Here is a 14,790-nt window from a genome sequence, read left to right on the forward strand (position 1 = left end):
TTTTCTAATGGCATCACTGAAGAAGTAAAATATGATCAATAACAGTTCTTGAGTGGGGCGCGTGAATTGATCACATTTCATTTACAGAATGGTATGGCAATGAATTGAGGAAAATGGATCTTATTTTGGGAGAAAAATATGAAAATTCATAATAATGTAATATCCGCAATAATAGGTGAATTTATAGAAAGGCAATTACTTACCTGCGTTCGCTCACTGATCATTCTATCCATCTTTTTGAAAAAGATAGGTTGGTGAAAGGCTGAGGACGAGTCTCCAGGGAAGATGAAAGGTGATGGTTCTTTTTTCATTGGTGAAGAAGGCTCCGAATGACAAGGAGTAGTCCCGGAGCCTGCTTGTCGAAAGCGAGGTCGTTCAGTCGTTGAAAATGTATTGAGAGCTCGTACAACGCTTGAATTTATTGGAGTTACTCTGGGTACATGTCGCAAATCCTTCATTCAAACATGGAGAGAAAAAAAGTTAGATTGTAAAAATTGAAGGATTTGGTGCAGTAAAATATTCCTTAAGTTAATTTAAGAGCCAAGGTATAGTAGCCTAGATACTTTGGAAAAGGAAAAAAATGAAAAATAAAATTGGTGCAAATCAAAGTTTCTATTTTGGAGCTTGACGGAGAGTGCAATTTCGAAACAAATGCAGATGATGTCATGCACCAGATTACAAATTCCCCTTAGTTCATTCCACATTGGTAGACAAGCAATGCACCCACAGAGCAACTAGTGAAAATACTGGTGAAAAGATCCACCGCCTTTCCAGACAATTTTTTAATAAGAACGCATTGCTTTAAAAAGGCCAGGGAGGGGAACGTAGGTTAAAGGGGAGCCCAAAAAAATTTTTTGCAGGGAGGGCTGACTTTCTATTCATTACAACACTGAAAGAAACTATGAGAAAAGGGATGTTATCCATCATAACTGCAAATAACCATACTTTTGTTTTATTAGCCTGAAAAAATTGAAAAATATGTTTGGACTGGTATTGCTTCTTCAGGTGATGTAAAAATGCCAACTGTTAGAATACAATTCTGTGATGGGTACGATTGGCACGTTCTGAGGATACAGTGAGCCTCTTAGGGTAGTGGCAAAGAATTCTGGCACGATTAGCATAAAGTTTTCCTGAAGTAAAATTTCGTGGAAAACCTAGAAATTTGGGAAGGAGTTAAAAAAAGCATTTCTAAGAGGAGGGAATATTAATGAAAATCCGACAAATCAAAAGCCGATGGTCGAATTGATGTAGTAAGGCTATGCTTGAAGCTGGGTTTAGCCGATTACCGAACTCCGTTTTCTGCACCTGGCTATGTAATCAGAACCTGCCAAAAATATCGTTTCAAACAGGTCCCATTTTTGACATTTTGCCATTTTAAGTTCAAAGAAATCCCAAAAGCTTAGTTCATTCAGTACTTGCAGAAAATAAATTTTTAAAAATGGATGCCACTGATCCATGGAGACAATGAGTGAGCATTATGACCGAGTCCGTTATTAACGCTCACAATAAAGAGAAAGGCTTTTTTTTTAAAAAGATAAAAGCAACTAAGCAATGGCATGAAGCAGAAAAAGACCTGTTGTAATAAAAATCAGAAAACGATCAACAAAGTTCCCGCGACCAAAAATCAGATCAGAAAAAGGGGCGAGGAATATCTTAAGAAGGAGTTGTGTTTACAGTCTGCCTTCTCATCTGACATGGAATTTGGAAAGTTGAGAACATATGGCAAAAAATAATCTTCAGAAGGGAGTACGAGATGCGCAGAGATTCATTCACTGACGTCATGCAATCATTTTTTGATGATACAATCTATCAAATTAGCAAAAATTAGTTACATACATATTGACAGTAAAACTTCGCTATTGTCCTTCATATTTCATTCTTTTAAAAGGAGATCGAACCAACATCATGGCTTGAAGTTTTCACAGAATATTTTTTATGAGGAGAGAAAAAATCTATGAAATTTTCAAAAAGTGGCACTGACGTTCAGTAGTGTTTCATGTAGAAAATCAAGTATGACAGAAAGTCTGTAACCCTGCAAACTAGGATACGCATTTCTGCTGTTTCACTATCGATGTATTCTTCTTTAAAAGTGTGCTGAATTACACCGTCCACCATATGGTTTGGCTCTAAATCTGATTCTAAATTGCCGTACATTCTACATTTTTCAGGGGCAGAACAGATGAAATTGCGGCTTTTGATTCCAATTTTCTTCATTGTTCCTTGTTAATGCTGTAAAATTATTTCTTTTTCTTTTAAAAAAATCGAAAGAGGGTGGAAATTTTGAAACATTGTAATGAACCAATAGTCAGGGTAGGAATTAAGGCTTTTCAAGACACCAACGAGAATACTGGAGAGGCAGCTGATAAATGAAAAAACAAAAACCGCGAGACGTTTCCTTCAAAACGTTGATTTCGAAATTTTAATTTGTCTCCGTATTTTGCGTGGAATTTAAATGATAAACATATTTTGAAGTGCTTAGTCTCTGGTCCTGTTAAGTGTTTTATTGGGCACAGTAATACCTCGATTATCCAAAAATCACTTTTCCAGTGCTCCAGTTATCAAGCGCAACAATGGCGCACATTCAAGCATTTTTTTTCTTGTTTTTTCACAATTTTTTTCGTTTTCTTAGGTTATATGTGTTTATTAATATCGATATGAACTTTTAATCATCTGGTATCTGGCTTAAGCTTTTACCATCATTCATGAAATGATAGAGGTATTATTAGGACTTCAGCCATAAGCCTTCTATTTCAAAAGGCAATATCTCTGTTGATGTTGCAAGTAGAAACTCGGCATTTGGATGGATTTAATTACTTTAGAACAACAATGAAGTTTACCCATTACAAATGAACGTATTTATGTAAAAAGGAACTATGTTGCATGTAAACCCTGTGCAAATAGTTCCTTTTAGAACAAATACATCCTAGCTATAATGATTGTAAGCCATCAAATTGTGCTTCAGCTACCTATACAATGACTTCCTGCTCTTCAACAGGTGAGCTCGATCTAATCATAGAAGTTACATAAAGACAGGACCGAAAAATTAATAGGTCAAATAATGAAGAAAGAGAAATAATTAAATCACAGTAATTTGTGAGATATGTTAAACATGCAAAATATAATGTTATACATAGAGATTAGCAATTGATATTCCCAATAATGAATCGAGAACATCAAAAACTGATACTAAGTCACGCTTTCAACAACATTGTTCCTTTAATTACAATCTTAAATTATATAAGGATAAGAAATCATAAAGAATATAAGGGAAAGAATGGAAATTTGTGAGGAAGATACACGTGAAAAAAGTGAAGGTACAACTAGGAAAAAAGTTTAAAGAAAATCGGAGAAGCAACAAACAATTTCATGGTTATACCTTAATGGGGGTGGTTTCAGGAGTGGCTTCCACAGCTGCTTCAGGAGGAGAGCTCCCTTCTTGAAGAGGAAATGTTACGTTACTCACAAATCCCTGTCAAATATGGTTATGTGTTAGTGTTAGTTTAATGAAAAGTCAACACTCTGGGAATTTTCAAGTAAGGATTTTTCTTTAAGTATCTTTCCTATATCCTCATACTTCAAAGAAAAGTCAGAAACGGAGGCCTTGTTCACATGAGTGCGGTTCGTGGAACTTCCATCAAACTTGTTCCAAGAACTTGTTATAACTTACCTATAACTTATTCTCGGAACCCCTAGTTCAAGGAACTAATTCACCCAAACTGCGCTTGTGTGGACAAAGCCTTAGAAGTCTTCCGATTAAAATTCCTCAAAAAATTAAACATTTAGAATGAGTTTAACCTCGAATTTTTTAATAGAAAAATTGCACACTTTTGGACAGTAAAATGCTGATGATCTAGAGCTGAACATCAGATAAAGGCTCTTCTACACGTCGCAAAAGAATCTGTTGAAAAAAGTTGAACAAAGACTTTTTTCTGAATCAAAAGATCGACCCATGACAAACTAAGAAAAGCACTGTTTGGCAAAAGCTGAAAAAACTCTGGCATCAACCATGGACACTATTAGACAAAACATAGCACGATAGCAAAACACAATAGCAGTGAGTGTATGAAACAAAGGAACGTACACACCAGCATCGCGAGGAAAGTTACTTTTTGGTTCCACAAAAATTCCATTAGGGTGGATAATTTTCCAGCCTATTTGTTAGTTTAAAAAGAACTGATTGTGAGTATTTCACTTTTAATTTTCACACCAGCTCTAAAATTACTTCACAAAAACCATCAAAAACCGCACAAAGGCTTATAAATATGAAATTCTATCATCATATCATGCGCATGCAGTTTGTTACAGGCACTGACATCACAAACAGCCCCAGCAGTTTAAATATCCTGCATTTGTTACACCCCTCTTTGTTTAAACCCATAATAAGTAGTAAAGTGGGTCCTTCGAATGAAATCATAAGTTGAAAAGCAAAGCTCTCATTGCCATACTATTGCCTTAATTTTTGCGTGCTTAATGTTCAACATTTATTAGTATTAACAAGTGGTAAATATTTATTTCATGTAGATCTGGATCTGTGAAAATAGTTCAAGGCAAACTGCAGTTCACCACAAATCAAGCTTTTAGGAATTATGATCTAATTTAATGCAAAAGCATAATATAAAATCGGTTTCATCCAACTAAAATTTTGGGTGGAATATTTTAGTAATTTTAGGTACCCTTAATTTAAAATATGTTATAATTCTCTCAGAGCAAAAAGATAATTAAAATTATTTACTTCCAAAGGTCTAATTATTTCGATTGGTTCAACGGAAATATGAAAAAACATAATTTGTTTTAAAAAAGTATCAGAGAAATATGCATTGAAAAAACTTGAGGTAACCTAGAGATAGAGGCCAGTTTTTTTAATGGAGCTAATACATTCTAAGATTCATCAAGTCAATATTTTACCAGGTGCACTGTTTTTGAGACAATCCATTTTGTGTCCCAAGTTCTATTGAGGGCAATAAAAGATACCCGGTCACGGATCTTCTAACCTTTAAATCCTCAACTTAAGAATTATTCAGGATTGCTTCTGTTTCATGGAATACTAATCTTATTTGGACTTTCTGCTGCTACTAAAGTTATAGGGTTTCAAAAATTGAGATGACAGAATTTGGTTGCATGATTATCACTTCTCTAAAGCCAATGTTGTTATGAAAGGCAAACAGGTGAAATAATGGTTTGACTGTTGTAAATATAAATATAAACCTATCAGCTTTACACGGATGGTCCCATGAAAAAAATGGCTGATACCTGAGCGATGGGAGTGTGCGGTATGGAAGTCGGCCGTGATTCACTTGCTATCGAGTTGCTACATTCAATGCTTGGACTCCAAATTTCCTCACTGACCATGTTCGCCAACTGGCTGGAGTAGCTAGAGACTCCAGACCTCCCTGAGAGAAAAAACATTGGTAAATGAGATGGATCTTGAAAGAAAAAAGATTTCAGGAGTAAATAGATCTGAAGATAAAATTTTGTTTCTGCTAAGTCATAACATCTTTGTAGAGGGATGTTGACTTTGATAATAACTAGCTAAATTGTAAAATTTAGGTGTGTGGACCATCAATATGTAAATAGTTCATTTTTACACAAAAATTAAATCAGAATTGATTTCACCGCCATTAGATATATAGGGACAAGATACGCAACAAAGAGAATATGTATTTAGGAGGAAGAGAAGAGTTCAAATTAAACGCCCACTTTGCACGCAAATGTCACCAGGAACATCCCGAGTTTCCAATTTGCTAGAAAATGGAAAACAATGTAGGAAAATTGAGCCAGTAAAAAATTTAAAAATAAAACCTTAAAGTATAAATATTAGACTACAGAAAAAAAATCACAGGACTTGCTGAGTTCAACAGCTTTAATGATTTTCTCGGGTCACAGTTGTGGCCCAGTCTGACATCTTGTTGACATACATAATTTCAGTAAGAACTGCCACCACCTTCTGTATTTGTTGCTTGTTGTTACAATTACTGGCGCTGTTGACAAACTCATAAATTGAATAAACTCTACTCAAAGAACTGAGTTTATATCATTTTGCTGCAAGTCCACTTTGTGTAAAGTGACAGCGTACATTCTGGGTTGCAGGCCTCCAATGTCACGACTTTTTTAAAGAAAAAAATTGTAAACATTTTTATCGTCCTCCTCACAAAACAGATTGGCTCTTTGAGAAAAAGAGATTGCAGAAATATGAAGGATTGAAAATGAACAAAGAAAGATTGAAAAATATTTTTGAAAATTTACCTGTCAAGCTGAGGTTTGATATCATTCCCTGATGGTAAGGAAGAGGCTCTTGAAACTGCCGTTCTCCATGGTCTAGAGCATACTTGGCACATTCGACTATGACGTCATGGTGTTCCATTTTCTTCCATCTTTGTTAACAATACAGAATTTTCAACATGAATCACTGAGCTAATTAATATATAAAATGGGTACGGTTTTTTTTTTCTTTTAAACAGGGGAAAGGGAGAAAAACAATCACCAAATAACGAGTCACTTAAAAAAACTAATGGGTCTGTTGTCCATATATGATAACATAATTGCATTACATAATTAACTTAGAACCAGTAACTGCCCAGGAAAATCACATGGGGCTTATCAGAGAATATTAAAATGCACTCTTTTAATGCACATCTTCAATATGTAGTTTGTATCACATATTTCCAAATTTCTTGTGTCATTATAGGCGCTGCCACAGTAAAAGCAAGCCTTTCACTCTTTTCCTCACATAAAATAGCTCAATTTGCACAAACTCAAGCAGATTCATGCAAAATTGATTTGAATGAATAGACTGACAAATAACTTATTGTCCTCACATTTTTCAAACAAACAAACTGCAAAAAATCGGTTAGGCATAAGTGCAGTTTCTACACTCCTCCTGATGGCCATGATTTGCATACTGCCAGTGATTTGGGTTTTTTTTTCACAAGTGGGAAGTTTTAATTTACTGATTTAAATGTGATCTAAGAACACTGATTTCTCACTTATAAGCCAATTTTGAGCTTTAATGGTTTAATCAACAAGTTTACTAAGGAAACAGTTAAAGTACTTGAATGGGTCAGTTGTGCTGGTCACAGAATCGTGTTTCGATGCTAGATTTTGATATATTAGCTAAAAATAATAAGATCTGTCTGAACAGCAACTTTCTACGTTCAATATTGTAGTCGAGACGTTGCCCTTTGAAAAATCTGGTCTTTGACTCATCCAGAATACATAATGACACTCTTTGTTTCTTCTATCTTACTTACATCCGAGTTTCACGTTGTATAACCAGTGCTAACTTGCGTCACACCGACTGATGAAAGAAAGGTGGAAGAAACCAAGGGTGTCACTACCGCAGTGGATGATGTCATAATCCGAATTTTTTTCAATTTATCTCAGTTAATAATAAACGTAGAAAGATGCTGTTTGGACAGATCTTATTATTTTTAGCTGATCTACAAGATTCAAGCATCAAAATACGATTTTGTGACCGGCGCAACTGGCCCATTCTAGGCCCTACCTGGCAATTCATTCAAAACACATACCTTGCGGTTGCAGTTTCAGAATCCTTGGATGCAGTGACCAGCAATGGATGCATTCGCACAGTCCCAAGCATAGGCTGAAAAAAATGTAATAAAAAGAAAGATCTTCCTTAGAACTCGAGATCAGGCATACGATACTATTTTAGACCACATTGGCCGCATGATTAGTGCGAGATTGGAATTGGATCATTTTGGACCAGATTGGTGCAAAAACCTCACCAATAGGCCTATGCTATTTAATCTGCACAGTTAGTGCATGACAAATTGTTAACCCAGTTATGCCTCTTTACAGAGCATAGCGGTTAAACATTTTTGCAATATCCTCTCCATTTAAAAAAAAATCCTATTATAAAGAGAAAAAGTCTTGAAAGGAAAGATCTTCCAAATTGTATACCTGCAACAATGGACCACTAGAAAATGTGCGAATTTGAGCTTAAAGTTAAATGTTTTCTCATCAAAATTTCATGTACTTAGAAAACGATTCATGCGATGAAAATTACTGGAAGTGACTTCTAACAGAAATATTAACGTTTTTTGATGCATAAATTCTAACTTCCTGCTTTAAAAAACCATAATCTACTTGCGTTAAATGCACACTAAACATTACCATAGCAGTCGTTGCAGGATGAAAATATGACAAATTCAATATGAGCGCTTCAGCTCAGCTATTGCATGTTGTTTGCACTTTGAATAGCACAGTGTTGGACAGGAAGACTGCTCGATTCAGAAGCGTGCTACAAACGTTGTGGTGCACAATTTGATTGAAGTAGACTCTGGTTTTTCATGTGAGCAGGAAATTTAAATTTTTTGTGACCAATGCTGAATAGAAACGGTAATATCTTGGCTGGGATTTGATTACAGTAATTTTTAGTACAAAAATTGTATTCTGCAGCACGAAAATTTTGAGGAGAGACATACATCAGAATGCTTAAATTCGTACCTTATGTATTCGTCTCTTTGAAATAATATGGTCACAATCCTTAAGGCAAACAGAAACAAAAGTTTGAGACCTCAGAATTGGTAGTATGTAGAAGCAGGAAGCATAAAATAATTTAAATACTATGGATATATTTTAGAGTGGTTTTAATGAAGTAGATGGAGCAAAAATCTTATGATTTTTTTTTTTTTTAACTTGAAAGGGAAATGCAAATAGCAATGTATACCTTGATCGTATGGACGAAGACAGGTAGGTTCTCATGACTTGAGTAGACCTGTCTCAAATAGTAGAGAAAATTGCATGGAAACATTCCATATAGTCGGTGGAAAAGAGCATATAAAGTGACTTGCAAATGAAGCAAATGGCTGGCAGACAATTTTGAAGGATTTACTGTGTTCCAGGAAGCAAGTCGGCTGGAAAAAACAGGATACGAAAATTAAATGGAAGATTAAGAAAAAGGAAAAGATCAGTGAACAGCGCAACAGAGGGAAGAAAAGGAATTCTATTGGAAAAATTTAGTTTCATTGATATTGAGATAAATTTTCATACATTGATTACATTCACCAAAATCTGCCATATGGTCCCCATTCAAATAACCATTGAGATATTATACAAACAAATGGAAAGCTTTCGATCATTCAGGTATTTGGGGCCTTCAGGATATCAATGGCGCTGCTCATTGTGAGGAGTCTCTCCTCCTCTCCTATACTGCCTTGCTAAGGAAGAACGTCGCATGAACATTCGAGAGTTGCCAAATTTCCTTGGATATAATGTTTATTTTTGAGGAAAATTATGAATATTTTTCCTTGAAATTTTCAGACACTTTAGTTCAAATTACGAAACAAAATGATCTGAGAAATTGGCGAAAAAATATTAAAAAAATTTCCTGAAAATTAGTGATTTTCCCGAGGAAATTTGGCAATGCCTGAAGGTTCATACAGCGTTTTTCCTTAGCACGGCAGAATACCTCTTGGTTCACCTCTAACTTCTTCCGATAGGTTGGCCAAGGTCCCTTTTTCTGAGTCATCACGCCAGTCTTTAAAAAGGCATGGGTACTTACGGAAAAATTTGAGTTTAATATCTCCAGCTTTACACAAATCATTGAAAAGACAAAATTTATACTGCATTTAATTCCCGGAAAAATCGTAAAGTATTGGTGCAGAAAACTCACCTAAACACCTCAAAAACATCATCAAGGTGGGGCTTTATGTAAGCAGGAATCATGGGGAGAAGAATGATGATGACTAAAAGTGCGCTCATCACCGATACAAAATCTGTCTCCACCTAAAATGAGAAATAAAATAGAGGGTAATACCCTGACGTGATTATGATTGAACTTTGATGCGTAAAAGAAATTTGCAAAATGCCATTTTTTGGATAGTACCCATTGCTACTTACAAGATAATCAAAGTTTTTGGAGATAAGATTTCAGATTCTTTTATTATTCAATAGATATCGTTTTACAAAAGGCTTGATACTGAGGTATCTACTCAAGGTGGCTAGCAAAATTTCATTTTATCATTCCATGACTTTTAGTAAATTTTCCTGACTTTTTCTTTTTGTGAGCGCCACGCAGTTGGCACAACAAAGCGATCAGCTGGCTCATCGCAGACCTGATTTTTACGTGGAGCCCGACTCCGCAAAAAATCCCTGACCTTTGGCGAAATTCCTTTACTTTTTCCTGATTTTTCCCAGTTAAGTTGCATTCCTTGACTTTTCTCGGTCGCTAGCCACCCTGTTTACTGGTGCTTAGTCATCTAAAATCTTTGCTGTCTCATGATTTTTCTCTGCTTTTTCCATATTCCCAAAAACTTGCCTTTCTCGGGTATTTCCTGAAATCCTTTCGTTTTCATTTTCTTCCTCACCCAGTACACACTTTCAACTCTGACAAGGACAGATTATCGTCAAAAGCAAAAACATTCAGATTGGTGTTAAAAAATATGATTTTCAGCAATGGATTTTTTATGAATGGCTCTACAGAGCTTTCTAATTTTTTCAGAATTGACCATCCAAAAAACAGCCATAGATCAGGTTATTGTAAACTTATGCTAGAGCTGAAAGAAGGTCAACTCCTCGATTACAAATCATGATGTCAACAAACAGTTTTTCTAAGTTTTTGTTGACACCCTGATCATCCAAAAATAAAAATTCCTGACTCTTGTGAAAGATGATCACGGTGTCAACGAATACGGCGTCAACGAAACTTAAAACTTCCCTCTGTGAAATCTTTCAAATTTCAAGTCTTGTTTTTCTTGTGTTATTTACTCTAACCTGACCTAACCTTATCAAACTTTATCTAACATTACCCAAATTTACCTTAAAAGACCGAACCCACTTTCACAGAATTTAGTTTTCCCTGATCTTACCCTACTTAACTTTAACCTTACCTACCTGATCTAACCGTACATGTCCTGACCTAAATTAACCTAATCTAACTATACGTGACCCAAACCTCTCCTGTACACTTAATTTTTTAATTTTACTCATAAGGAAGATATTTTTCTGTTGACACCGTGATCGTTGACACCATGCTCAGGGCCCATTTTTGCATTCAACTGCCTGAGCGAGACGTCAACAATCGTTAAATCCATGATCAGATTTTTGGTTTGTTGACACTATGATCGTTGCCACCATGCTATGTTACCAACTCAATTACATAGCATGGTGACAATCGTTGACTCCATGATCAGATTTTTGGTTTGTAGACACCGTGATCGTTGCCACCATGCAATGTTACCAACTTCTCCCAAGGAACTACTTAAAATTTATGATGATGGTAGAACAAAATCTGAAACTCGTTCCTAAACTCAGTGTGGGTTGAGGGTTTTGCCTCTTTTGAGTGGTAGGTGATATAGTTTCTACAAAATAGATATAATTTGATGCAAATGAGTCATTGCAAACGTTACATGAAATGCAAGCAACAAAGAGTGTAGATCTTTAACCGGAATGAAATAACACAGATACTTTCTCTCAGCAAATATGGCTCGAAATGAAGGATAGTTTTGATGTATCAGAGTTGTTAAAGCTAGATGACTCATTTATATAGGACTTTTAGAATGTCCTGCTATGCACTATTAGCTAGTAATATTGATTTAAGAAAAATGACCTTTGGCACCTTCAAGAGTTTCAACACGTCCTTCATTAACTGATGGTTTACTATTTTAAAGAGCCACGATGGCTGCCGCTTGACTACATGACCTAAAAGAGTGAGGGCTTGGACTTTTGAAGATCCTCGAATGTGCTCTCCCAGTCTGTAAAACCACCACAGAAAAATAAGGAATCAATCATTTAAAATCAATTACAAAAAATAGGGTAATTAATAGGTACTTTATGGAGGGTGAAAAATTTTGTGAGATATCCAAGGCCAAAGTGCAAAACCACATACCTCCGTTCGCAACGTTGCAGACTTTCTGTTATACTTTAATTTTTTTTTTTTACAATACTAGTCAATATTATTTCTTGAAAACTTCCTTGATTTTTCCTCTCTACTGGCAAAATGTTCTATATAAATTTTATAAATTTCAAGTTACAAAGTTGGCTTGCTTCACTTCCAAAAAATAAAATAAGAATGGAAATTTTGAGACACCTCAATTAAGATACGTAGTTCCACACATTGGCAATTGATATGAAAAGAGCTGGATAGTTCTTGCTGAGAGGGTGGAGGACATGACCCTATGGCTTCCTTTAAAACTTCATTGAAAGTTCGGTTGGTTAAAATTTTACACACATGTTTAATAGTGTCATTTTGTGCGTAGCATACATTGCATCTTGTTTTGTGTTTCAAATCAATATCAACAATTTTTGGAACTTCACAAAAGTTTGATGCTGTGTTTTCACATACCTTTTTTCTCATGTAAATTTCAAATTAAATGGATGAGACCCCTGAAAGAATTTCCTGCCTTGTACAATTTAACAATTTGTACATGTTTTTCTTTCCAAATCCAAATTTAACAATCAATTCTACCAAGGATATATTTTCGTACTTTTTTCATCAAAGCATAAGACTACCTAAACAAAGTATAAAAGATTTCCTACATAACATATAACAATCATGACATCTAGGATGGAAGAATTATTAATTTTGAACACTTCCAAATGATTCATCAAGCTACTAATCTGCAGGTAAACAGAGAATCTAATAATATGAATGACACTGGAAAGCATTCTTTGATAAACTTACCTATCAAACAAATACTTGTGGTGAGGTTCTGGAACTCCGACTAATATTTCTACACATCTTTGAGAGTTTGTCAGACAATAGTCAACCATGAAATGAGCAAGCCAAGGGTCTTTACCTGAAAATATTTGATAACTTAAATGTATTTTAACAGGAACACTGAAATACATAGGAAGGGCTAAATTTATGTAACACTTGAAATTACTTAATATAGATTTCTAAGTTTACAATGTGAATACTGACAGCGAAGTCTGAATTCAAAACAAGTCATCCATCCACATCTGGGATCCCTGGATTTTCTTCACTCTATTCCTATTTGCAGGCAAAATTATTCCTATTGGAAAAAACTACCAAAATCCAACTCAAGGGGTTTTGCCCCTTCACTGCTCCATATTGTTGAACTACACTTCTAAAAATTGTGAAACACTAACCCACACCCCCTCTCTACTTAGATTATGGAGGGACACTTTAAAATATTGAGAGAAATTCATTGAAGACGCTGAAGGTGCTATTGACCACAGCAAAGTAAAAGTAGTATCCTTCATAAAATTAAAACAGAGCTGTAGTTTTCTATGAATACTTTATTTTTTGGAGCATCAATTTATCAAACCCAGAGCGAATGACTTTAAAATAAACTCTTCTAAGTAAGACTCAACAGAAATCAATTCAACTCATGACTTAGCTCATTGCTTGATGTCCTCTCACTCCCCTGTAACAATACTTGCCGCTGCCAAAGTCCCTTATTCTTCCCTGTAGTGTTGAAGAGTTACGTAAGGGCAGAAATTTTTTTGTCAGATAGCAAATTGTGTGCATACTACTAATTCTTCAAGAATTGATATTTACTCCTTCATATTGCTTTGTCTGTCTTGAAGGAAGAATCCAACACACCTCTACGTGAACATCTGGCGAGTGTACTTATTTAATTTTTAAGACTTTTTCCTTCATGAGCCCCCGCCCTCCAAAAAAAAAAAACACAGAGAAAAAAAATTACATAATAATAAGGTTATTAGAAATTAAATGGAAGAAACAACTTACTAGAATTAAACTGATCATGAAACCTTGCTTTAGCATCATTGAACACATTGATATTGTTCGACTCAAGATCACTTAGGAGTTTCTGCACCTCCGCCTCCATCTTTCGAGAATGATCATTAGATGAACAGACGCAAAATATTCAGGCATCAGCTAAAAGAGCTTACACGGAACAAGAGATTTTTCTCCTTCCGTCAATCCTAAGGTATTACATCGCGCTAACTCAGGAGATTGTACCTGCAGGCAAAGTCAAGAGGACAGTCAAAATTAGTTGCGAGTTGACACGACAATCTATCTAGATTCACTGCTATGTTAGGCTGATAACCTGCTAAAAAAGTGCCTCTATTGGGAGAAAAGACCCCATGAATATGATGATTAGTGTACTGGATCTCACAAGAGGCCTCCAAATTGTGCAATGAAAAAGTGTATAATGAATATTCTGACTTGCTCAGAGGAACCATCTGATAAGCTAGGTGATAGCGAAGCCCGTACTAATACCAAATTTCAGAAGGAGTGAGCAAACCTTAGACAAGTGAAAAAAATTATTAATCAAATTATTACTTAAGAACAACTAAAATCCCTTTGATAAAAGGAATAGCTGTTAGCATGCAATGCAGAGTTGAGGGCTGCGAATTTGCTTCTTGAAAATGCAATCAAATTTTCTCAACAGTGAATAGTTGCCAGTATTCCTCACCCTGACCATGTAAAGCAGAGCTGTCCAGTTGTGAGTTGCATGCGTGATAATTTTTCTAAAGCCTGAAAATGTGGTAATGGAAAAAGAAACGAATTGCTGGGATGAATTCTGTTGTGAGGCCAGGATTCTCATGTGAAAATGATTTGGTTACAGACGAGATTTCATGCCCGTTATGGAGCACAGTAACTAATTAATATTAGTAATAGTAGAATTAGAGATAAAATATTAAAACTTACGAACCACTAAAGTGATATTTATTCGTAAAGGGTAAAAAATAAGTAAGAATTACCTTTGCAAAATTACAACTATGAAGATAACCTCAAAATTTTGATCCTTTACCCCTCACCCTCCTTTCATCTAGAGGGGAGGAGGGGGAGTTCGATATTTTCTTTCGATTTCGATTCGATAATGTAAACATAACCTCAAA

General features: G+C 35.3%; 1 protein-coding gene across 6 annotated transcripts in view; it reads right to left on the minus strand.

Moving 5' to 3' along the window:
• The window catches only part of Tsc1 (tuberous sclerosis 1 protein hamartin), a 28,566-nt gene extending 13,784 nt beyond the window's left edge, over positions 1-14,782 (minus strand). For 2 of the 6 annotated variants that reach the window (XM_019044771.2, XM_019044769.2), the window contains exons 1-11: positions 14,653-14,782; positions 13,673-13,906; positions 12,641-12,755; positions 11,567-11,711; positions 9,632-9,744; positions 8,687-8,873; positions 7,527-7,600; positions 6,244-6,371; positions 5,251-5,390; positions 3,377-3,469; positions 204-452 (exon numbers count right to left, since the gene is read on the minus strand). In XM_019044771.2, the coding sequence (XP_018900316.2) occupies positions 204-452; positions 3,377-3,469; positions 5,251-5,390; positions 6,244-6,371; positions 7,527-7,600; positions 8,687-8,873; positions 9,632-9,744; positions 11,567-11,711; positions 12,641-12,755; positions 13,673-13,772 (1,344 nt within the window). In that variant the 5' untranslated portion in view covers positions 13,773-13,906; positions 14,653-14,782. Of the gene's footprint in view, positions 1-203; positions 453-3,376; positions 3,470-5,250; positions 5,391-6,243; positions 6,372-7,526; positions 7,601-8,686; positions 8,874-9,631; positions 9,745-11,566; positions 11,712-12,640; positions 12,756-13,672; positions 13,907-14,363; positions 14,385-14,603 lie in introns of those variants that run through there. The other 4 variants (XM_019044772.2, XM_019044770.2, XM_072303574.1 and 1 more) reach the window with 4 other exon arrangements.
• Positions 14,783-14,790: the final 8 nt, after the last annotated feature.

Source organism: Bemisia tabaci, chromosome 8 (genome assembly GCF_918797505.1).
Source record: "Bemisia tabaci chromosome 8, PGI_BMITA_v3".
NCBI classification, from domain to species: Eukaryota; Metazoa; Arthropoda; class Insecta; order Hemiptera; family Aleyrodidae; genus Bemisia; species Bemisia tabaci.